The following is a 22,907-nucleotide window of genomic DNA, read 5'->3' as shown; positions in this document are numbered from 1 at the left end:
AATATATACAATCGATTATAAGAATGCTAATGAGACCCTGACTTAAAACTCTAAAATATTTACATGAAAACAATACAAGAAATAATTAAGTAAATAGCTTCGCGCCGATCGAGTCACTCTGTCTGTGCAATTTTGGTTGAAGTTTACGAATAAAAAGCATTTCAAAAATCAAATAGTCGAGTTAACTCTGACATTTTTTTTGGAAAAATCCTGAAATTGCTTCCAATGGTCTCTGGATCCTTTCCGTGCTCATCCTTTACGTGATTGCCGGGATTGTTGATCACTTATGTTGGTTCTGTCCTCGTGTACCGGTTCACAAGAACCGATACAAAAGACCCAACAATGTTCAACAGCTAAACAAAGGTTCGTAAAGAAAGAAGTACAATGGTTATTCCCGCTGTGTACCGGTACACCAGGACACAACCCTCATGTTCGTCTACACGTTGATGTAGGTGTCGACTCGTGAAGCCGACATAGTCAGCATCGCACAGACCACTCTTTTAATAATAAACAACGTTTTGTTGATTCACAATTGGAGGTTTATGTTCCTTTGGTCTGAATTGTCCTTTGATCTTCTGACTTGTGTAAACAGGCTGGACAACGGCATCAATCTTTTGGCTGAGATCACCGAGTTGGCGTCTTACCGCATTCGCCGATTTCTGGTCTTTGAACGGTAAGACAATTCTGATGGGAGCATCTTGTTCATCGCATACTTGTTGTTTAAAACACACATTCTCAGTAACTTTCATTTCAATAAAATGTGTGGTGGTGTTCTCTACGAGGGTTTTGGGATAACGCAGGCGAGCAAAAACCATTTTAAGACGTTCACATTCTTGATGGAAGAACCGCCAATTCGAGGAGAGTTTGAACGCACGGTTTAACGTTGTCTTCAGTAGAGAATGTTTATACCTTATATCAACATGGCTTTGGTAATGCAGTAAAAGTCCAGTATCGGTCGGTTTCACGTAGACCTTCGTATCTAGTCGGGGACCATTTCTGATAATCATCATTCCACGAAAGGGAAGCTTGCCGTTGTCTTCGAGCTCCATTGTGAAGCTGAGTGAGGGGTGGATTTCATTCAGTGTTAACAAGAATTCAGGGGCAGATGAAGCATCGGGCATTTTGCTAAGGGTGTCGTAACCCTCGTAGAGAACACCATCAGACATTTTATTGAAGTGAAAGTTACTGAGAATGTGTTTTAAACAACAAGTATCCGATGAACAAGATGCTCCATCAGAATTGTCTTACCGTTCAAAGACCAGAAATCGGCGAATGCGGTAAGACACCAACTCGGTGATCTCAGTCGAAAGATTGATGCCGTTGTGCAGCCTGTTTACACAAGTCACAACTGATCAAAGGACAATTCAAACCACAGGAACAATTGTGAATCAATCGGCTTCACGAGTCGACACCTACATCAACGCGTGGAGGAACATAAGCGATCGACAATCGGCAATTATGTAAAGGCCGGGGGCGGGTACTTTGGGAATTTCTGGGTGGGGATGTGCCGCTGGGACTCTGGAACCCTTGCCCTATACCAGAAAAAGAAAAGTGTTTCGCCGAAGTAGCAGGATAACGGTAAACACGGTAACTTTGAACGCTTTGTACAAGGTCAATATACTTTGGCCGAAAAATGTTTTTCCAGAGACGTGATGTGTATCCCTCCAATGTCTAATTCATCACTGTGATTGCTTTCAAAAGCGTTGAACTTTTGAGAAATAATTATTTTAAAATCAGCTCCAACGCTCCATCTAATTTAGTATGCAACATTTGAAACTTTATGTGTTAATCGCTTCGGCAGTTTTTTGATGTTTATCGAATGATATTGCATTAAAAGGCCTTTTTCTTCAACACTGTGTAGTTTTCTCATTATTTTGCGTTGCGATAGTCATTTCTGAACAGTATTTTGCGGGGCCTTATTTTCGGCCTGATTTTGCTGCTATCAGACGGAAAAAGTTTGCGGCTCGATATTTTTGGTTTAAAGCTAAACTGAAACAAAAGAAATTCATTTTTAAATAGTATTCGGTAACCTCTACTTGGGAGATAAAAATTGGCCGATTTTATTTTTTAGCCGGAAATCATCGGTCGTTTCTTAGGCGCAGGGCCTCTTAAACTTGCCGATTTGATTTCTTTATATTTTTGAGTGGAAATTCCTGGTTTCCTTAGTCTAGATAAAATCTTCAGCCAACTAGTCAGTTTTGTGAAAAATGATAGCCTTTTCTAGACCCAAACGCGCTGATTTATATACCCTATCCTAGAGTAAACGGCTTGAAAACCATACCCTTCACAGCGGTACATACCTATATAGCCCATATATGGCAGTGCCCCCCCCCCCCCCGGAGCGTAAAGGATGAGCACGGAAAGGGATCCAGAGACCATTGGAAGCAATTTCAGGATTGTGAAAGAATGTCAGAGTTAACTCGACTGTTTGATTTTTGAATTGCTTTTTATTCGTAAACTTCAACCAAAATTGAACAGACAGAGTGACTCGATCCGCGCGAAGCTATTTACTTAATTATTTCTTGTATTGTCTCTATGTACATATTTCAGAGTTTTAGTCAGTGTCCATTAGCATTCGTATAATCGATTGTATATATTTGGGCGCATGCAAAAATTTTACTTTTCAAGTTAAAAATGACCGTCGAACGGTCGAAACGTCGTTGCTTTTTAACGTTAACTTTTTTAGTGAGATCACTATATGTGTTCGGCTTAAATTTTCTTGTTTTGTTTTCCTACTTGTATGACATTTGCAAAGTGCAATGAAAACGCTGGACTCGTCTTTGGCAAGTAAACTTACAAACTGAAGTTTAGGCGCTTATCTCGTAAAATTATCATGAATTTCCATATAGCACTTCAAATTGGGCGTGAAATTAAAGCTTTTAACATATTCCTTTGTCTTAATGAAGTCATTTGAACATTTTAGAGCTATTGTTTGTCATTTTTCTGTTATTGCTTAGTATTATCACTTTTAGTATTCCCATGTTTTAAATTTATATATGTTATATATATGCTAATTTCACTTGAAGATGACGTTGAAGGTCGAAACGTCGCTCAATTTTCATCCGTAGTTTCACTGTTTTCGTCAAATGTCAAGCTGGAATTGCCGGAAAGACAAGCCATCTACAGTTGCCTCTATTACTCATGCAATACACCTTTTTACCAAGCAGCTGGTTAAAACGATTCCTGTTGAAAAAACAAACCACATTTTGCCTTTTACAAACGCTTCTGTCCGATTTGAAAGATCTCCAAGCAGAATTTTCTTTTTAATATTTCAAAACAGTTTTCGTAGACTTTCAGTGCACCGTGTATACTGGTGTAGATAATACGTTTGGAAAGTTGTATCTTCAAGCAAGTGTTTCTACGTTGGTTGAAAAGGAAGCCTGATTAATCATGGATTGGAACTTCACAGACGACGAAAATTTTCCTGATTTCGACGATGAGTATTTATTTGAAGAATTCGGATCCACTCCTGACAACATCTCTCGTGCACGTTTTGCAATCGTTGGGTTTTTGATAATTTGTGGAATTTTCGAAAATGCCATGATTTGTTGGATACTGGTACGTAAGAAAAAGTACTTGAGGAGCTTTGCCAACTTTCATTTACTAAATTTAGCCATTACAGACATTATATTTCGGATTTTGGCCGTTCCAGATCTGTTAGAAGACCAGCTTATTGCCAGGAGCGATTTCGCGTGTAAAATTGGAGAGTTTTGTAGATATGCCACTTTGGGGGTTACATTTGCTGTCCTGGCCGGACTTGCCTTTGATCGTTACATTCATATTGTTCATCCCTTTAGAGCTCGAACAGTCACTTGGAAACATAGTCGAAACGTAATTGCATTGTCATGGACTTACAGTCTACTGTGTTCAGCTCCGTTTTTGTACAGCATAACACGTGAAGTTGAAGTGGACGACGAAACCTTGGAAAAAATTTCAAGCTGCTACGATATGCCTGGCCCGCCTTCACGTATTTCGTGGTCTGTGTTTCTTTTGTTTTCATTTGTAATTCCCTTGGTTTTTATGGCAGTCGTGTACGGTAAAGTTGTGAGTGTTTTATGGAGTCGCGCTCGTAGAAAGATTATAAACAAACAGAGGGAGAAGACCAAGATGTTGGCTGTAAAGATGATGGTGGTAATTGTCCTTACATATCTTGTTACCTGGGGTCCCAGGCTTGTTATGAAAACCATGGAGGTTTTTAATTTTGAAGAAGACAACTTTGAGAGGGCTGAGAGCGAAGAAGAGGAAGTGGCCGAACTCGACAACGGTCCATTGATGTCTCATGTACTGGAGGCAACATTTGATGTATTGTCATTAGCGAGTTCAGTTTTAAATCCTCTGATATTTGGCTATTATAATGGAAGTTTTAGAAGCGAGATAAAGAACATCTTTTTGGGAATGAAAAGAGCAAAATGCTTTAAAAAACGTACACAACGAATAGGCCCTCGGGTCCCAAACATTCATGTTCCCAGCACGAGCAATGGAACGAACCTGACAAACTACAGCACTTCATGAGCTTTTGTACTGAACACAGAGCTTATGAAAGCAAAATTAATCAGCGTCTACGAACTTCTTTTCGCTGTAAAATCTTTTCCGTTTTATTTCTTTTTTCAGTTTTCTTTTTAGCGAATTCGCTGACACATAACAAACTGTGTTGACATTATTTGAATAAACTATGTGAACAGTAAATGTCAATTTAAAGAAACATTGACAATCTATGGCAGTACAATTAGTAAAGCTAAAATTATTTATCTTTTTACGTCTGCGTAGAAACATATTTTGAGATAATTTGGGGTGTATCTGGGAATATCCAGCTGTATTTTCATTGTCTGGGAATTTTAATGTAGTTTTAGATTATTATTTGGTAGAATAAAACAAAGCCTGGGAAACATACTGCAATAATCAATCAGAATAGAGATAAAGCTGGTTAAACTAAAAAAAATTACAATGTAGCACAGAATTGGAAAAATCATTGTAAGGAAAACTGAAACAACATGTAATTACGATTTCAAGAGAGGTTAGTATTTATAATCACAATAGGATATTAATTAATTGCCGCCTGAACTATCGGATCGAAAACAAGTAATTTCCTTCTTTACGAACTATTTGACTGCTACGCTCCTCACACTTTTAACCCAAACTTGAATTATAAACAGTTTCACAAACCTCTGTCATTGAGAACTTGTTGCGTTGGCTAGTCTTAACACCTTAAAAAAATCCTTAATTTGTATTCAACCTTTCTAATCCTAAATGATCTCATTTCTCATTTAGGTCTAAATAGGAATCTGTTACAATAGAAACATGAGTTATGTCATAAGCTTTCAATCTACCGATTTGTATTTCTCCATTGGAATACAGCTCTTGAGTTATTTCTAATTTCTCAAAAAGTTTGCACGAAACTTCCATTAGTTGTATTGTAAGTAATGGCAGTAGTGTCGTAAATGATATTAGTATTGTAAGTAATGTAAGTACTGTATTGTAGGTAATGTTAGTATTGTAAGAAGTGTCAGTCGTGTAAAAAAAAAACAACAACAACAACTGTATAAATCGAACTCATTTGTTTCAATTGTTACGTTCATTACAACTCTAGCACAATCCGCCGTAGGTAAAAAGATGGCGACTGGTACATTTACCCATAATTCTTTGCGCACAGAAACTTAGAGAACGCTCGTAAAAACGCAAAGAAACGTTCTAAAACCCTCAAACCTAGAATACACAATGTGGCTAGCACAAGGAAAAATACTGCAAAAATATAGCTTTTTTTTGTATTTTACGGGCTGTATTAGGCTCGCATGGTATTGTGGTAAAATGTACAGCCGGCATCCTTTTACCTATGGAGGATTAGGGTGTTTTTCTATAATACTTAAATCTGAATAATTAAACCTATTTGGCCCCGTTTGCCATTTGTCATGTTTTGCTGGTTTTTTCATAAAGGGAAGGTACATTTAACTCAATCTTGTTTGAAGTTTCTCAAATACACCATTACCGAGTGTTTTTAGTGTAACCTTGTTGTCATGGTGATATCCTAATCCCGAAACATGTCGATTTGCCTATTAAAATAACTTAAGGTGGAAACTGTAAAATAAAGTGATATTCAAGAGGAATTTGTACATTTTACGATTGATATAAGGAAAGGGTAAATTACTTCAGTACAATACAAAGATTTTAAATTTTATAATTGCATGCATAGTGCCTTGCAAGGGTACGCTTCTAGGTCAACGGAAGTGATATAAAACTGGCTTGATTGCAATAAAAATATAACGAAATTTGGTTACTACGGAAAAGTGTTTTCTGTTATTTTTTCAAATAAATCGTTCACTTTTTTAAATGTATTTGTTCATTTCTTTATTATTTATTTTTAAAATGCTTTGTGTTGTTTTATATGAAGTAAATTGGAAATTGGTATGCGTTCACTAATGCATGCATTAAATTCAAGTGCCTTCTGTTAAAACGGTTTTTATACCGATGAATAACGTGAATTCAAGGTGAAGAGACTGGAAACAAATAGCTTTTCCAAACTAGTACCTAGGCGTTTGCATCCTGTCAACCCCTGACATCATAATTCGGACGCTTGACGTCACCAAATGATATAAATCGTTCCCATGCTCTTTTGCGCGCTTAAGATCTGCGGGTTTCAGTTGCAAAAAAAGGATAGCAGGAAATCTACAAGTTTTGCTGGAAACTAGCATTACAGAGCATGAACAAATTCGAGATGGAATATCAAAAGTTAGAGCAAGGAAACTTACAGTGAGTGGCCACGTAACGTTAACTGCTTGACTGGTATGCCAGGTTTCTTCCTTAAGACATTTTCGCACAAGTAGTCACACAAAGTGTAAATAAAACCAAATTGGTGAAATTTCTGGCACTCTAGGTGTGACATTCAAGGAGGAATTGGACAACATCTGGGTGGCGAAAGCGCTAATGAGCTCATGCATTCTACCTTTGTAAAATTTTTAGTTTTTAAATCCGCGTCGCACAAAAAGTATCCAATATGTTGGGCTCAAAATCCTTGGGACAGTTAATTGTGCTCTGCCATTTCAATTTTCAGAGCTGATATTTTTGTAGCTTGTTCACTAACTGAGTTACTTATGCTATTGAGGCAAATATTGTAAACAAAGATCCCCTTATAACGCAAGTTAAAATAACGGCTCTAAAATTTGAATTCTATTTACAGTTTACAATGGCAGTTAATGTTTAACTAGTAGAAGTTACACGTAGATATAAGATGATAAGATTAATAAATATATACAATGTCAAACACGATAGAAAATAATGACAGTGATAAAGAGCGATATCTAATAAAATATGTGATATAGATATAGCTGGAAAAAAACTTAATCTAAAATAAATTAAATAAAAAGAAATTGTCAAAGTTCATTTGGTCAGTTGGTTCCATCTGTTGCCAGTGTTTGGTCTCTTTGTATCAGACAGGCTTCCCTTGCTTTTCGACGAGAAACATTGTTTGTAGGTTGAAGTTCAAGAAGAGTGAGTCATGTTCTTGTGTTCTGTGAATCATTTGCGAAATGTACTTTTACTTTCCCTTATGTATTATTACAAGATCTTATGATTCTCTTGGTTTTTAATTTCCTAGTTTTACATTCTGTCATGTAAGTGATAAATGAACAGTTTAAATAACTAGCGTAATCATAAAAATTACAATTTCTGTGATTGTGATTGGTTTAAAAAACTTCTATTTTCCACTAATTCACTTGCCAAGTTGTTATCGGACAGTTTGTTATTGGACAGTTTGTTATCGGACAGTTCAATAAGCCAATCACATTCAAAGTTTCAGCTTAAATCAACCAATCACATTCAAAGTTGTAGTTACGTGCGTGCGCGCGCGCTTGCTTTTGTGTTTTTGGCGCCTAATTGCCGGTAGGAGGCGCGGTGGCGCCGTTTACATCTCCTTTGTAGGTATTTTAATGCCAATTTTCTCTTTCTTTCATAACTTGGTTATTCTTCTTTTCTCGGAAATTGTAATTTTTATGATTAATTGGTAGTAAGACTTCGTGTCGTCCAATTCGGTCTGTAATCATACTCGTGATAAACAAATCGGACTCCCGCTGCGCGGTCGTCCGATTTTGTTATCACTCTTATGACAACCGACCGAATTGGACTCCACTCTATTACCATTACTTACAACCTTCTAACCCTAGCCGAGTAACTGTATATTGAGTTTTAGGGCACTGACAAGAAATCGTATTGATGTTAAATTCATTTAAAACTGATATATGCTTTGTTGTGGTATTTAGAGTAAATATACTCCAATTCATCTTTTTTTTTTTTCTGCGGTCTTAATTGTACTTATTGAGCAAGTAATGTTTTCCAAACGTTTCGTTATAAAAGTGGCTTTTTTCATGCATGAAAAGGCTCTTAAGAGTTAACTCATTGTCAACAAAAAAAAGCATTGTTAGTTTTGTTAATCCATGTAGCTGTTCATTTGTGTTGTCACAACACGAGTGCAATTCAAACTGTGAATATGTTTGTACATGTTTCATTTAACTGATAGCGGAGAATTTGTCAAACATTCTAAATACCAGGAATGAATGACGTGTTTTAAACTGAATGTTGAGATCTGAGATCTGCAGATCTTTCCGATCCCTGCGGAGAACTGGGCTAACATTTTAAAGGAGTTCAGTCACGCTATTGAGCTATTTTGGCCACATATACAAAATTACCTTAAAAATTGAAGAAACCTGAAAATAATAGTTTAATAGGATAGAAAAACACTAAAGAGATGATAATAAACCATAAAGAGACAAGAATGGTTTAGGATGGAGAAGATTAACACGGATTACAAATGACGACAAACTTGAGAAATTTAGGCTAAACGTGATGTGGCTCCTTTGACTGAAAGCCGAGAAATCGACGCGAAATTAACCAGATAACTGGGATTCTATCCTCCCTATCGAGACCGTCCTTTCAGCGCCCTTACACGCAGTACTTTAAGAAACCCCATTCGAAACTGTTTCGTTCGAATTGCATAAACCCAGGGATTACAAAACGAACTGATAAATGACAGAAAAGCCGCCCAAAACCACAGATAGTCTATACACTGTATTTCAGAGGGATCAGCAGTTGAAACATGCCACAGTGAGAGGGCGAGACTTGGCGACCACAAAAACGCGAACAGACCGATCACAATACACAAAGTTAAAGCAGCCTTCTTGTTTTTCAAGACTTCCTTGTAATAACGTGAATTGATGACGCTATCTGCGGCTATGCGAAGACATTGCGTTTGCGCGGCTTGGAAGATGTAAACGTAACAATACAAGATGACAAAGAAAGGCAGAAAAACCGTTAAAACTGTTGTACAAATCCACAGCGAAGGGAGATCTTCACCGCGGTGGATAACAAGACGCTGGGAAGCGTAAAAGAAGGAGAAAACCCATATTGACGCCACGCAATAGCAAGAACGCTTAACTGTGACAATTTCGGAATAACGCAAGCACTCTTTCACTGCGATGAAGCGCTCAATGGAAACAGCTGTCAGAGTGAAGGTTGAAGTTATAACCGTTTGAAGCCACAACCAATGTTCTGCGACTCGTAAAGGGTGCTGATCATCTTCCGTGGCTTTAACGATGAAGATCGAAGTATAAACTGGATTCATGAGCAAACCAACCAGCAAATCAGCGACGGCCAGTGAGGCAATGAAAAAGCTAGAAACCTTTCTTAAGGGAGAAAAGCTGTAAATTGCTGTCAAGACTAATAAGTTGCTTCCCACGGATAAAATCCCGGAGATGGTATTCAACCAGGCCAAGAGAGTGTATGAAGAGTCCTCAAATGATGTGCCTATGTTCCAGCAAAGCGTCGAGTTTTTCATTTTTTTCAAAATAAGCCGTTTCATTGAATCATTCCATAACTCATATTCAGATTGATAATGAACTTAACACACGACAGCCTTGCTCAGTTCTAACTTAGATTTGTTGATTTTTGCCTTAATAGTTTTCACGCATCATGCCAAAGTTTTCGCAGGTGAAAGATCTTATTACCCACAGCTACAATTAACCTCTTAGCCACTTCCTTAGTTAAATTAGCTTTGTTTACCCAGGAACATAGTTCCTTTCATATTGGTGTCAATAACGTCTTCATTTATAATGAACTGAAACAAAAGCGGTTAGTAAAAGTATAATTTGCTGCGGCTCTGTCTACACAGAATAAGATCTATTTTTAATAACCTTCAGGCAAGCCTGAATAGCTCGTTTATTAACACCAGTTTTTTTGTAGGTATAGTATATATTGGTGGGTTATAATTTGTTTCGATGAACCACAATACCATTTTTTTTTAAGTTCAGTTTTCTTTTACGTTCGGAAAATCTCGTTTCTTGAAATAGCTGGGTCGCTTCTGTGATTAAATTTTGACTTAATTTGTTTTTAACTTTTTAAGGTCTCAATTGCTTCAGAGGATTTGTTTTCAAAATCTCGGACTTTCAATAATAGATTGACGTCAAGGTTCTCCCTTGGATCGAAATACAGCGGATGTAGCTGACAATTTTAATTGTATCTGAAAGGGTAGCATTAAAGATATTTCATAACCTGTAAATGCTACCGCATTGAGTTGAACAGCGGTATTGCGCACTAGGCGCCAGTTTTACCTCGATGTAGAGTCACGTGACAAAAAAAGGCACATGAGTTTTGCTGTTCCGAACAAGGTCGAACCTCGGCAGTTTGTAAATGTACTATTTTCGCCTCGGTTCTTTCGTCAAAGATTGTGATAATTCTGAACTACACGCCGGAAGTCTTAAGGCAAGGAAGGTACGGAAAGACTTGTGTATCAGATGTAGCGAAATTAAAGATATGGCAGTTCGTTTACAAGCCGTGAGTATGATCTTTTGGAACTTACCGACGGTCACATAACCCAATAGCTCTGCCGAGTAAATCGACTGAGGCTGATCCTATGCCTCTCTCAGGCGTCAAGGCCTTGTGGGATACGTTAAGAAAAACACAGACCCCGTTCAGCTGGCGAGAGAAACAGGGCAATCTGGTTTTACAAAATAACAAACTGAATGATTGGAGTCACGATTTAAACGCTGTAATCAATTGCAATTCCAATTTTAAATGCTGTGATCAATTCCCGCTGTAATCAACTCCAAAAATTTAAGTTGGGTTAATTTCAGTGGTGTTTGCACCAAGATGATTTTTCATGACACAATTAGGTTCTTCAACGCTATAGCGAACCCGCTTAAAGGTTGTTAGAAAACGCCACGAAGGAAATCGCTTTCTAAGTCTGTACTTATATTTGTCAAGTAGATTATGAGCTCGAGACTTCGAAAACCCAAAGAAGCGGCTTCCATTCTGTTAACAACCACACACTGCTGAATTACTCACTATCTACAACAGAATAGATATAAAAAGTGAAGAGCGAAGCCTTCCTACATCAGCCACACTGTTTGGTCACGTGCGAACAGTACATACATTCACTAACCTCTCTACGACGGCCACCTCTTCACAACGGTAGATGCTGCAATCTGATTGGTTGACCTATCGTACTCTATCAGCCGTAACCGTATAGTAGCTGTTAGTCGTCTGCGAAATGGCCGCGTTTTCTCGTTTTCCCGAACCTTGGAGTAACATTTAGAAACAAATGGATAATTGAATTCTTGAAGCTCCTCTTCTCGGTAAATGTTTGTTTTAAAAACATCAAATTTCCTCAGGGCAACTATCAGCCGAAAGTTCCTCGACAGAAACACTCTATTGTTTGAATAGAAAACGATGAAAGAACCAATCAGACAAGCGGATTTCCAAGAGAACACAGCAGTGCTGATGATAATCTCTGTGCAAATTAATAGATAGACATCAGACAGGCACGATTAGAATTAAAGCTTAGTAGCTACAAGAAAAATAATAAAATAATATAACAAAAATAATAATAATTTATAGCCTTTACAGATTAAGTACGGATGCTAACAAAAACATGATTGTTGATTATTAATGGGGTTTTTATGGCGGTAAAATCACAAGATCAGACGTTGTCTAGACAGCATATTCAGATCAGAATGCATTAATACAGTATTTAGTTTGTTTCTTGAGTCAAATCTAACTTTTTCTTTCAAATCTAGTTTGTCACTGCTTCACGTAATTATCTTTAAGACAACACGACAGTTTTGCGATGTATGAAGCCATACTTTTTGAAAACTATACCGGAACTTGTAAGCAGATTTTGTTATTCATAAAAGTTGAAGACTCAGAGGTCACTCAAGTTTAGTGATTAATGGCCTCCTGTTAGCTTAAGTTGCAAACACATCTGTACTCTACGATGGATAAAGAAGCACTGAAAATGCCGGCAGACTTCGGAGTGAGGAGGGAATTATTTTGAGAACAATATTAGAACCAAGCTTTCGCGCTGTTGTTGTAACGAACGTCACGCAAGTTTGTAACGCAAGTCGCTTGTTCAATGCTAATTCTCGCTTCAGCTGTTTCTGTCACTGATTCTTTCATCTTTTGCATGTACGTAAAACGGTTTGAAGTACAGAAGATGAAGCATTTCCTTTGGTAATTACGGTTAAATTTCCCATTTATCGATGGAGACAAGTTCATTTATGAAAACAGCAAGTCACTATCTTCTGTTGTAAGTGGGCTTTTGTTTACATCTCCCAACAGAAGGCGTCGCGTCGCTGTTGAATCCACTGATCACAGTTTCGTATGTCTTTCACTCGATCATAGAACTCGTGAGATGGCAGTCCGTTAATTCCTTGATCTCCAAGTCGCATTCTGCGACCGCATTGCGGGCAAATGACAGAGTTCTCGACAAGAAACTTCTTGAGACATGCTTCACAAAACACATGCAGACAGTTGAGTATTTTGACATTGTTGCTGTCGACTTTGTTGCAAAGTTTACATGAAGTATGATTGTTGTTTTCCTTTGAGAGGACATATGATGAAACTCTTGCATCCATTTTCGTATAATAAAGGCAATTCTCTAACCAGCTTTAATGATATTTCACGGTGAGTCATTCGTTATGACCTTATCTAGACCTCTCCCTTAGGGCCGGAATTTTATCACTGGTTTTCCGTTTCACTGCGTCACTTTATCGTGTATGCTTATATAAATACAATTCGCGGTATTTAGAATTTGAATAAGCAAATATTTAACGAGAGAGTCGTTTCTCTCCAGTGGTCATGCGAGAGCCAAATCAAAGTTTAAACTTCAGCTACCGTAATCCAGCTTATATGACGGGCGAAAGGGGGACGAGGAATTGATGTGTCAGGAATTCTATCTCAAGTACAGTCAAAATGTTATCAAAATACTAACTCAAAGAATACATAGCGCAAGATACTAACGAAGGCGTAGGAAGCCCTTCTCGGTTGACTGGTCGATGCCAAAAGGAACCAAAAGTAATAGGGGAAGCTGGCGAACTTTGACTCCATTCTTCTCTGGCAATCAAATAATCAAGATGGCGACAACTCATAAATGGAAGAACAAGGGAGAGAAGTTTGATTCGCCTTCTATTTTGACAAAATAAGAAACAAAAACAAAAACAAAAACAACAAAAAAAGTTGTGATTGAAGTGACGCTCCTGGCAAGCTGGCGGAAAAGGAAACATATTTCTGGGCCACCGAAAGGAAATGACGTCGTTACGGTCAGCGAGCCTTGGTCAAGCCGAGTTACTCGGTTTCAAGCCGTTTTATGTGAATAACAATATCGTGCTTAAAATAACGTCACAAAGGTTTCAGTGTTTCAGGAAAAACGTTTATTCCTCCCTACAAGCATAATTTCCTTTGAATTCCGCGAGTTTCCCTTCAAGTCTTTTTTCGGGTTTTTTTTTTATTTATTTTATTTTATTTTATTTTATTTTATTTTATTTTATTTTATTTTATTTTATTTTATTTTATTTTATTTTATTTTTTTGCGACGGCTGGTCACGTGACGTGCTTTTCAAGAACAAATTTAGTCATTAGTAAAGCATAATGTCATCAGAAATGGAAAAAATATTCACAAATAAGCTTACATGCAAATTTTCAGGTTAATATCCTTTAAGAGGGAATTGTTGTGGGCGTTTGAGGTTAGCAGAATTTATAAGGGGGAAGCCAAAATCCTTGGAATTTTGTAAGTTTTCAAGCTGCCACAAAATCTTTGCCCTTTGGTCTGAGAGCCTAGAATTTTCCATTCTCCCCGATATTTTACTGCTCTTTCTATCTCCGATAGTTATATGCCAGCAGCTTCCGGAATTGTAGTGATTAATAACGGAAAAGCTTTCTTCGTTTCCATACAAAAGTGAAGCCTTGGAGCCGACTGGCTCATAGCTGCCGGAGCTTATCCCGGTTTCTGTAGCATGAAGCGGCTAGGAGTATTTCTACTCCCCCTGGATGGGATGCTAGTCCATCGCAGGTCACCCTCCCCCGGCAATTTGTTAGGTTTCCCCAACAATTCGCCAGTACCCATTTACACTCTTGGGTGGAGAGAGGCACTGTGAGAGTTAAGTGTCTTGCCCAAGAACACAACACAGTGTCCCCGGTCAGGGACCGCTCGATCCGGGGACGAGCGCACTAACCATGAGGCCCTCGCGCCTCCACTCCTCCTCATACGAAACCTTCTAATTTTTGCTATATTTAAATCGTCTTTAAACCTCAATCTGACACGGCATTGGTCTGAAAATTGCTGTTCTGGTTATTTTAAACAAGCTCTTTCCAGTTCTGAATTGAAATTCATTTAGCTTTGAAGCTGTAGTTTAGAGTAAAGGAATTATCGTTCCCGTGACAAACTGCTGCAAAAGGCCTGTTCCATTGGTTTGCGGATTTCCCCGCCATTTTGAAAAGACTGGGAATTCTCTCGGTCAAACTAAAACTTTATTTCGCGCCATTGTTCTTCAGCTACTCCAAAATAGCGGGAATAGAAAAGCGGATTAGCTTTTTTAACAGAAGAGAAAAAAAACTCTTCTTGTAACTGGCTAGCGCTTGGAAAAGAAAATACCAGACAAGGCCCTCAAAATTGCATGTGTAACGGTAGCGAGATTGAGCAAGTCACTTCACAGAAGTTCTTAGGAGTAAAATTAGACAGCCAACTGAATTCCACTGAACATATCGACGAACTTTGCAAAAAGGTGTCACAAAGGATTGCTACACTTAAGAAGATTAAGCGTAACTTGCCCCTTGCAGAGCACAAGCTATATTTTAATGCTTTGATTGAGCCTATAATGTTGTATGGATCTTGCGTATGGACCACGGCGACGGAAGAGAACGTGAAACGTGTTTTTAAACTGCAAAAGCGTACAGCTCGTGTTATTCTTGACGCAGATTTTGGTAAAAGGAGCGCGGAGCTTTTTAGCCGGCTTGACTGGCTGCTACTGAAGAATGAAGTAAATCTTCAAAAGAGTAGTTTAATATTTAGGCGCATAAAAAACGAACAAGACTGTCCAAGCTACATAACGAACCTATTACCCAGAAATGCAGATACCAGGAGTGTCACCGGAGCTAGCCGCTATGAAATGTATAATCTGGCGTGTCCGCGTTATAATAGAGAAACTGAAGGTGGGGGGGGGGGGGGGAGGGGGTGGGGGCGTACTTTTCAAGTTCGTGAGGTTAAGCTTTGAAATGTGATTTCACTTGATGCACGAAAGAACGACACCGTTAACGGCTTCAAAACTGCTCTTGAAAAATATTTGTTTAGCCTAGTTTCGTGTCTTTTTTTTTATCTAAAAATTTAAATTGATATACTTTTTTCTTAATTTCTAGTACTTTTAACTGTTAATTTGCTGTATTTATCTTAGTATTATTAACATTTGTAATTTAGATTGAGGGCCACTGGTTTATCAGTTTTTACTGTCTTGTACTACCCTCGAAAAATAAAGTTGTTACTTACTAAGCAATGTACAGAGTGCACTTTATTCCATAAATAAACATGTCGCTGAGTGGTCTGAAAACGATTACAAAGTGCTCTTAGGATTCGGAAAGTCTGTTCCAAATCTGGTTAACCATTAAGTTTATTTAAAAAAGACTCGATATGCAGATTAAATGTGACAAAAGTTGTCAAAGTACGCAACTGAACTGACAATTTTCAGTGTTTTAACATTCTGTATACGCTTTGTAGTTTATAACTCTTCTTTAAGAAGATCTCCATATTTTGTGACGCGGCTTCCAGCAAAAAGTCCGTGGCGCTTGACAATTTCCTCCACCGATAACATCTCATCCTATGGAGAAAAGAACAAAAGAGTTGTAAAAATAGAGTAGAAATAGTGAAAATGTAGTTTTCCAATACTCACTAAATTTACGTCGTAAAAGAAACAAAGAATAAAAAACAAGAATTACAAAGAAACATTGCAGCTTGTCGAAAGATTGCACCGAAAAGAATAACTCATCTGTGCAAAGCAATGGACGATCTAACGTGATAAATGTACACTTCGGAAAACTTGCGAAACTTAGCGATGCATGCATTGCAATGTTAAATTTGTGACCAGCATTTTAGAGAACAACAGAAAATAACGTTCAAAGCATGACAAGGCATTGTAAATATACCTAATTTTAGGTTTTCCTTTCGCTTCGACGGCATATCAAGTGGATTTTTTCGAGCCATGGTTTGAATTTTAGTAAGACGAAGTATAACGTAAATACCCATGGCGAGACTAATTTGAAACCAGCCTGATCATGATATGCCGCCGAAGCATACCAAACAACGGCACAATTAGTTATTTACGGTATCCATATTCGGCCACAACTCCTGCCATATCAGGTCAGTGATTTGATATTTATACCTAATCATACCTTTTTGGTTCGCTTCGGCGGCATATCAAGCGAGTTTGGTCAAGCCATGGTCCGTATTTTGGCGGGACCTAGTCGATCGAGTACGATTAGGTATTTATCGCACCCAAATACGGCCGAGTGAGCATGATATCGTAGCCATATCATGCAGGTCACTGACTTGATATCACAGGATATCAGGACCGTAGACACGGCTTCTGATTGGCTAATTGCGAAATTGAATGCAGTAAAAGTAGAGAGAATATTGTACTGTTATCAATAACTTAAACACCATTTTTCTTCTCAGTTGTCAACAAAGCTCTTTTATTCAGAGTTACTCATAAGACTGACAGGTTACCTCATTCTCGTCTCCCAGTTTCATGAGATGATCGGCTTCGGCTTGAATGGGGTCCTCAGCTACCCCGGGAAGGATCCAATGTCTCATCTCTTTCTAAAAGAGCGCAAATAAGAACAACAATAAGGCTCCTTACGAAAATAATGTCCACCGTAAAAAGACCCATTCTATTCCTGTCTGGAATTTTTTAGGTTAAGGTAGGTAAAGTCTGCATACGAGCCAAGTGGCCCATCAGGCCGGAGCCTATCCCAGTTTCTGTAGCACTAAGCGACTAGGAGTATTTCTACTCCCCCCTGGATGGGATCCTAGTCCATCGCAGGGTTACCCCCAGCATTTAATTCGCTGGTACCCATTTGTACACGTATGTGGAGAGAGTCACTGTGAGAGTAAAGTGTCCTGCCTAAGAACACAACACAATGTCCCCGGCCAGGGCTCGAACCCGGACCGCGCGATCCGGAGACGAGCGTACGAACCATGAGGCCAACACGCCCCCACTGCGATTTTTAGAATTTCCTAAAATAACCTGAAACTTTAAGCGCAAAAATAATTTCTTGGCCATGGGCTCAGGATTCGTTAATGGCAGCTAAAGAAATTTTCAATGGAATGCTCTAAGTGGTATCAAATACGATTTCAACCTCTGAGAGTTTAAACCAGCATTTTTTTTTTCACCTCCTCCTTCCCGGGATTCAAGGATGCAGCGTGCGCACATAGCCACTCCAATGCTCTCGGGCGGTTTGTCGTTTCACCAGGGAGGAATCGGCCGGGAGTGATAGAGGTGGAGTCAATTGGCGGTGCTTAAAGCCTGGTTTTCACTTGCGACTCAAGCACAAGCGCAAACACAATAATTCTTATTTCACCATGAAAACGGCCTTGACGCAGGAATAAGCACAAGCGCAAGCACAAGCACAAGGGTCAAAATTTTTCTTTTTAATTTTCTTGTGCTTGCGCTTATGCTTGCGTTTGCGCTGCAACAAGTGAAAACGAAATATCGCTCAGGCATGACACAGGCACAAGGATATTTACCACACGTGGTTATGTTTGGCCAATGAAAATACTGGGTCCAGTTTACCTCGCGCCTTGGAAGGTTCGGATGAGCTTGAGTCGAATTTCTTTTTCACTTGGGTCATCCCTATTGCTTGCGTCTGTGCTTGCGCTTGTGCTTGCGTCGCTAGTGAAAACCAGGCTCAAAGGAGCTACGTCACGGCTTGCTCATCTTGGAAAATTTAATCTGAATATTTCAAGTTCGTCGTTTGTAATCCGTGTTAATCTTCTCCATCCTAAACCATCCTTGAACCTTTATGGTTTATTATCATCTATTTGGTGTTTTTCTATCTTAGTAAACTATTATTTTCAGGTTTTCTTCAACTTAAGGGTAACTTTGTACGTGGTTAAGATCAGTCAAAATGCCGTGACTAAGCTCCTTTAAGGATATTATGCTAAAAGGCAAATTTTACAACACACACCTGATCAATGTATCCATCTTGGTTCTTATCCAACTCCTCCTTAAAGCTCTTTGCTATCCTCTTTCGGCTGCTCTCACTTAACGCTTGCGTTTCTGTCGCTGTTATGACAATAAAGAAACAATAAAATATGAACAAGCTTCAAGTCGTGACGCTTAAAGCAAAAAGATATAAAAATGTCTGCACTTGTACGTGCAATCAGAGCTGAGGCATCAAGCAAATTATTTAGTCCAAGCAAGAGAAGATCAAGTTACACGCCTTGATTTTCTCTTGGCTCGAGTTGATCATTGAGAGCATAACAATTCCCTAGGAATACATTTTTCGCCTGGGGTCCTACTTAGCTTTTCGTTCCATGCAGTGACAAAGAGTTATGCTCCCCCACTGCATCACAGAGTTTGCCCTCCCCTCCCCCGCAGCATTTCGCGAGGTTGCGCAAACGATTTCTTAGTGAACATTTATACACCTGGGTGGAGTGAGTCACCGTGAGAGTAAAGTGTCTTGCCCAAGAACACAACACAATGGCCTGCACCCCCTGAGCAAGGAAAACCAGCCCCCGGTTAAACAAATTATGAAGTCAACAATTTAATGCTAATTTTCCCGCCAAAAAAGTTCCAAAAAGAGTTTCGCTGATTTGGAAATACGAGTAATTGGAAGAGCTGGGAGTTGTTTTTGCAAGAAAAATTTTTTTCGCCGAATGGCTTCACGGGATAAAAGATAAGACTGGCGCTTGTACAAGGAGATTTCATTGTCATACTCTGCCCTCCCCACTGAAGTTGTAATTTTAGACCTCGTGCTACACCCGGCTTCCAGGCAATGCTGTTATTTTATATTTCGGTTACCTTCTTCCTAGCTGGGAGACGGCGACTTCATAGATGTTTCTCCCGGGAGTGGGGAGGGAAGGGATAAATTTCTGCTGTCAACTGGAAATATTGTTTTGAAAGAGCTTATTTGTTGTTTACTTTGTGCTCAATCGGTGTCCTGATATATTTCAACAAAATGCCTTGTTGGTTGTCAAGGAAACGATGAAATCATCGCCATTAGAAACAAGTTTCTCTCTTAACATACCGAGGTATTCCTCAAGGGAAACTTTGCCGTCATTGTCTCTGTCAAAGATATCCAGGTTTTCCTGTAAGATCGAAGCAATTCATGTCTTATTCATACAACAAGGAAGACAGTACTCAAAGAAAGAATAAGCTATTATGTTTTCATGGCCGCCAAGTTAGTGTTCCCAAACTAAAGGGAATGTTTTTGAAAGGACAGAAACTTCGTTGTTTTGAGATCACCAATATCAGCCTCGATCTCAGGCCCTCCCTCCTTTGCCTCCCTTGTCAAGACAGGCAAGGAGAGGGAGCCTGGGATCGGCGTTGCATCAATATGGCCGCCGTGACGCCATGTGTAAATATCCCATGAGGGTGAACAGAATGTACCTTTTTGATAGTTTTTTTTTTTGACAGTTTGCCAGAAAATTTACTACCCCAGTAAAATAATAATGTGTGGAAAGTTTGACTGCTTCACTATTTCCATCTGATATCAGTGCTTCTTCTGATACAGGTTTAGAGAAACGGTTCAAGCAAAAATCGAGCTAAGGCTAAATTTACTAAAAGTTCAGCCAAACATCCCACAGTTCATCGACTTCGTTTTAGCCCGGTGTCGTCCCCTTCCAGCCATATCTACATGTCACGTGATAATTACCTTAACAAGGTATGACGTCATCCTCTTTGACTCTTCAGGATGCAAGAAAAGTGTGAGTTCTTCTCGCGACAGCAGTTTGTCGCCATCCGTATCGGCAAATTCGAATCGTCTTTTGTCTCTCAAAATTATTTCCCTCAGCTCTGTTAGGACTGGGCCGGACAAACCTGTAACATGATTATTTCAATTTAATTTAATTCTCATATCAATTAATTACTCGTTAACGGCTTGAGAATGTATCGTATTGAAATTGCTCACAACGAGACTTCTTTCTAACCTTTTTCTAGAGATGGCGGGAATTCCACTGCCCTGTACTCTTCCCATGATACCTTGCCATCCTCATTCGTGTCCAATTCGCTCAGTCTCACATCGGTCCCGTGCAGCACGTGTTTTTTCATGTGCTGTTCAATCCAGCCATAAAGTTCAGTCATTGACACTTGGTTGTCATTATCGATGTCTATCTTAGGGAACAGTGCCCTGTTTAGGGAAAAATAGAGTAGACATCTAAATAGAAAGACCTGGTGACGAGCGCGGGAGAATATGCATCAGTTCACAGGGGCACAATCGAGTTCCCAGAGATTGCGTTACCCTTGTCCAGCGGTTCCTGTTCAGCTGGATAAGGATAACGAAGGCTTTGGGAACGAGATTGACACGGACGGGAAAATGCAACGATGGCATGCGCAGAAAGACACATCAGGTGACGAGCGCGGGAAAATGAATAACCGGCACAAAAGTTTGGAAAACGTATTTGATATCAAGGGTGAGAAAAGGAAGTCAAGAAAAGCTAAAACTAATGATAAGCGCGGGAAAACGTGTATGAAGTCGTTGAACGTCCTCGAATGAGCGTGTGTCACCTTCATTCTGTTGGCTGAAGTCAAGAAAACAACTTGGTTTGTATTTAGAGCGATTTCAATAAATGCTTTAAATGTTCCCGACTTGTTTCATCGGCTAGTAATTGATGATCAAACTACGCTTTGCGCATATTCCTGCTAAAAATATTCGTACACGGAGAGAGCACGGCTTAATTGACCTAACCATAAAAATGCTGAAAAGCAGTCTTTTTCTTTTTCTAGCGTTCGCCGACACGAATGCGATCGAGCGGTGAGCGGCGGGGATTTCAGGAAAAAAAGCCGACTGTTAGTAGGCTAACTCTTGCCTAGTTCCCAGGCCTCGATATTTCGCCGCGGCCAATCGATTTCAGGTGTCACCGACTTCCGAGTTGCCTTGTACCTCTGTTTCAAAACGAGTCTTTGGGCAAAACCTTTCATATAAAAATGAGTTTGATTGGGATGAAAATAAACCTGTAAGCGAAAAACATTTTCCTAATGAGCTGGAAGACTCACGCACAGACTCGTTTTGACGCAGAGGTTAAAGGCAACACGGAACTGACCTATCGAACGTGAAGGCCTGGAGGAAAGACGTACAGGAACCAGGCAACTCTATTTCTAGGTCAAACGAAAATCGCTCTGTCGTATATAAGATGTGCGTAGCTTGTGAGAAAGTTTATGATGTGCTTCAAAATTTGACTTCTTAAATAGTTCCAATAATAAATAGTTCATATATTACGACCTAATTCGTTCGTTTTAATCGTACAACATTTGATAAAAGAGAAGTCAAAATTAACAACACTCAGTTACAATATCGATGCAGGAATATTAAGTCAGACTTGTTAATTTGCGGTATTTTTAAGTAAACAATGAACAAACATGACGTCAACGCGGTTACGCAGTGGTTCGTAACAGACGTAAAGTTTCTTCGCATCACGCCACAAAAAAATTGTCAAGGTTTTACTGAATAAAAACATTAACGAAATCAGTTTTCATGTGCTTTCGCCACACGCGTTCTTAAGAGTTTTAGAAGTGTTTAAGTGAATATTAGATGTATACTAGTTTTCGGCGATTCATTAACAAAAGATCGAGTATCCATCGTTCTCCTAAATGCTGTAATTCACAATGCTTGACAGTAAGTTAAATAAGTTTAAATAAGGTTTTAACAGTTATAAAAAGCACTGAATCAAAAGGCTACTGACCTTAGTTTCTCCTTCACTTCAGCAGTGGGTAGCTTTTTCCATTCAAGGGCTACATCTCTGCCAAGAAAAGCGTCGTGGTCGAAATCTGTATTATGTTCGTTGAGTTTGTAATGTTCCTGAGGTGACAACACGTCTTTTAAACGTAAACGTTTGCGCAATTGTGGGAGTACATCCCTGTCCGCGGACACCTTGAAAGTACAAACAGAGAGCAACACAACGAAAACCGCGCTTAAAATTCGAAACATTTTGAACTGCTCTCACGTAGAGATGTAACCCAACGAGCGTTCAGCAGAAGATTAAAACGTGGAAAGCATCAAGCGGATGTGTTGAATTTATTTCCTTTCGTGTTTTAGCCACGTTGCCTAAATATCGGCTGATGTGCGCCCTTCCGTTGAATAAATGTTAAAGAGAATAACACGTTACGTAACATTTTAAGTTGTCGTATGAACTATACCTCTTTGATATTAAGCACGGAATCAAGTTTTTGCAGGAATTATTTCTGTCACGAACTTAGAAACTGAGCGCAAAACAAACAGCTTCTAAACCCAAACTTAGTTATTTGTCGATATGTAATAATGTTATGCGTTATGAAGAAAATACTAGAATAAAATAGTTTGGTTTCGCTTACATTTGCTGACGCTGTTAACAACATTGTATATTTTTACGTAAACGCAAATGTTTATTTGGATGACAGGAAACCATC

At 39.0% G+C, this 22,907-nt stretch overlaps 4 protein-coding genes across 5 annotated transcripts; 1 reads left to right on the top strand and 3 right to left on the bottom strand.

The window, feature by feature from the left end:
- Positions 1 to 500: 500 nt before the first annotated feature.
- Positions 501 to 1,166, bottom strand: LOC145484386 (uncharacterized). Its single transcript, XM_081463005.1, has one exon. It carries the CDS (start codon positions 1,164 to 1,166, stop codon positions 501 to 503), a length of 666 nt encoding a protein of 221 aa, XP_081319131.1.
- Positions 1,167 to 3,344: 2,178 nt separating this feature from the next.
- LOC145484375 (galanin receptor 2a-like) lies at positions 3,345 to 4,518 on the top strand. The gene has a single exon (XM_081462994.1). It carries the CDS (start codon positions 3,391 to 3,393, stop codon positions 4,510 to 4,512), a length of 1,122 nt encoding a protein of 373 aa, XP_081319120.1. The 5' UTR covers positions 3,345 to 3,390; the 3' UTR covers positions 4,513 to 4,518.
- Positions 4,519 to 8,442: 3,924 nt separating this feature from the next.
- On the bottom strand, positions 8,443 to 15,004 carry LOC145461220 (adenosine receptor A2b-like). 2 transcript variants are annotated; one of them, XM_081445638.1, is made up of 2 exons: positions 10,856 to 15,004; positions 8,443 to 10,533 (listed from the first exon to the last, which is right to left on the bottom strand). In XM_081445638.1, the coding sequence occupies exon 2, from the start codon at positions 9,842 to 9,844 to the stop codon at positions 8,903 to 8,905; it is 942 nt and encodes a 313-aa protein (XP_081301764.1). In that variant the 5' UTR covers positions 9,845 to 10,533; positions 10,856 to 15,004; the 3' UTR covers positions 8,443 to 8,902. The 2 variants fall into 2 exon arrangements, with proteins under 2 accessions (XP_081301764.1, XP_081301763.1); XM_081445637.1 differs by having other exon boundaries at positions 8,443 to 10,956; positions 11,423 to 15,004.
- A 489-nt stretch (positions 15,005 to 15,493) lies between these two features.
- Positions 15,494 to 22,545, bottom strand: LOC145461204 (calumenin-like). Its single transcript, XM_081445636.1, has 7 exons — positions 22,205 to 22,545; positions 20,453 to 20,652; positions 20,179 to 20,342; positions 19,552 to 19,612; positions 18,490 to 18,587; positions 17,030 to 17,122; positions 15,494 to 16,124 (listed from the first exon to the last, which is right to left on the bottom strand). The coding sequence occupies exons 1-7, from the start codon at positions 22,447 to 22,449 to the stop codon at positions 16,026 to 16,028; spliced, it is 960 nt and encodes a 319-aa protein (XP_081301762.1). The 5' UTR covers positions 22,450 to 22,545; the 3' UTR covers positions 15,494 to 16,025.
- Positions 22,546 to 22,907: the final 362 nt, after the last annotated feature.

The sequence above is a fragment of the Orbicella franksi genome, chromosome 1 (genome assembly GCF_964199315.1).
Source record: "Orbicella franksi chromosome 1, jaOrbFran1.1, whole genome shotgun sequence".
Classification (NCBI taxonomy): Eukaryota; Metazoa; Cnidaria; class Anthozoa; order Scleractinia; family Merulinidae; genus Orbicella; species Orbicella franksi.
Note: the sequence above shows the minus strand (reverse complement) of the source record. Positions and strands in the feature narration are given on the sequence as shown.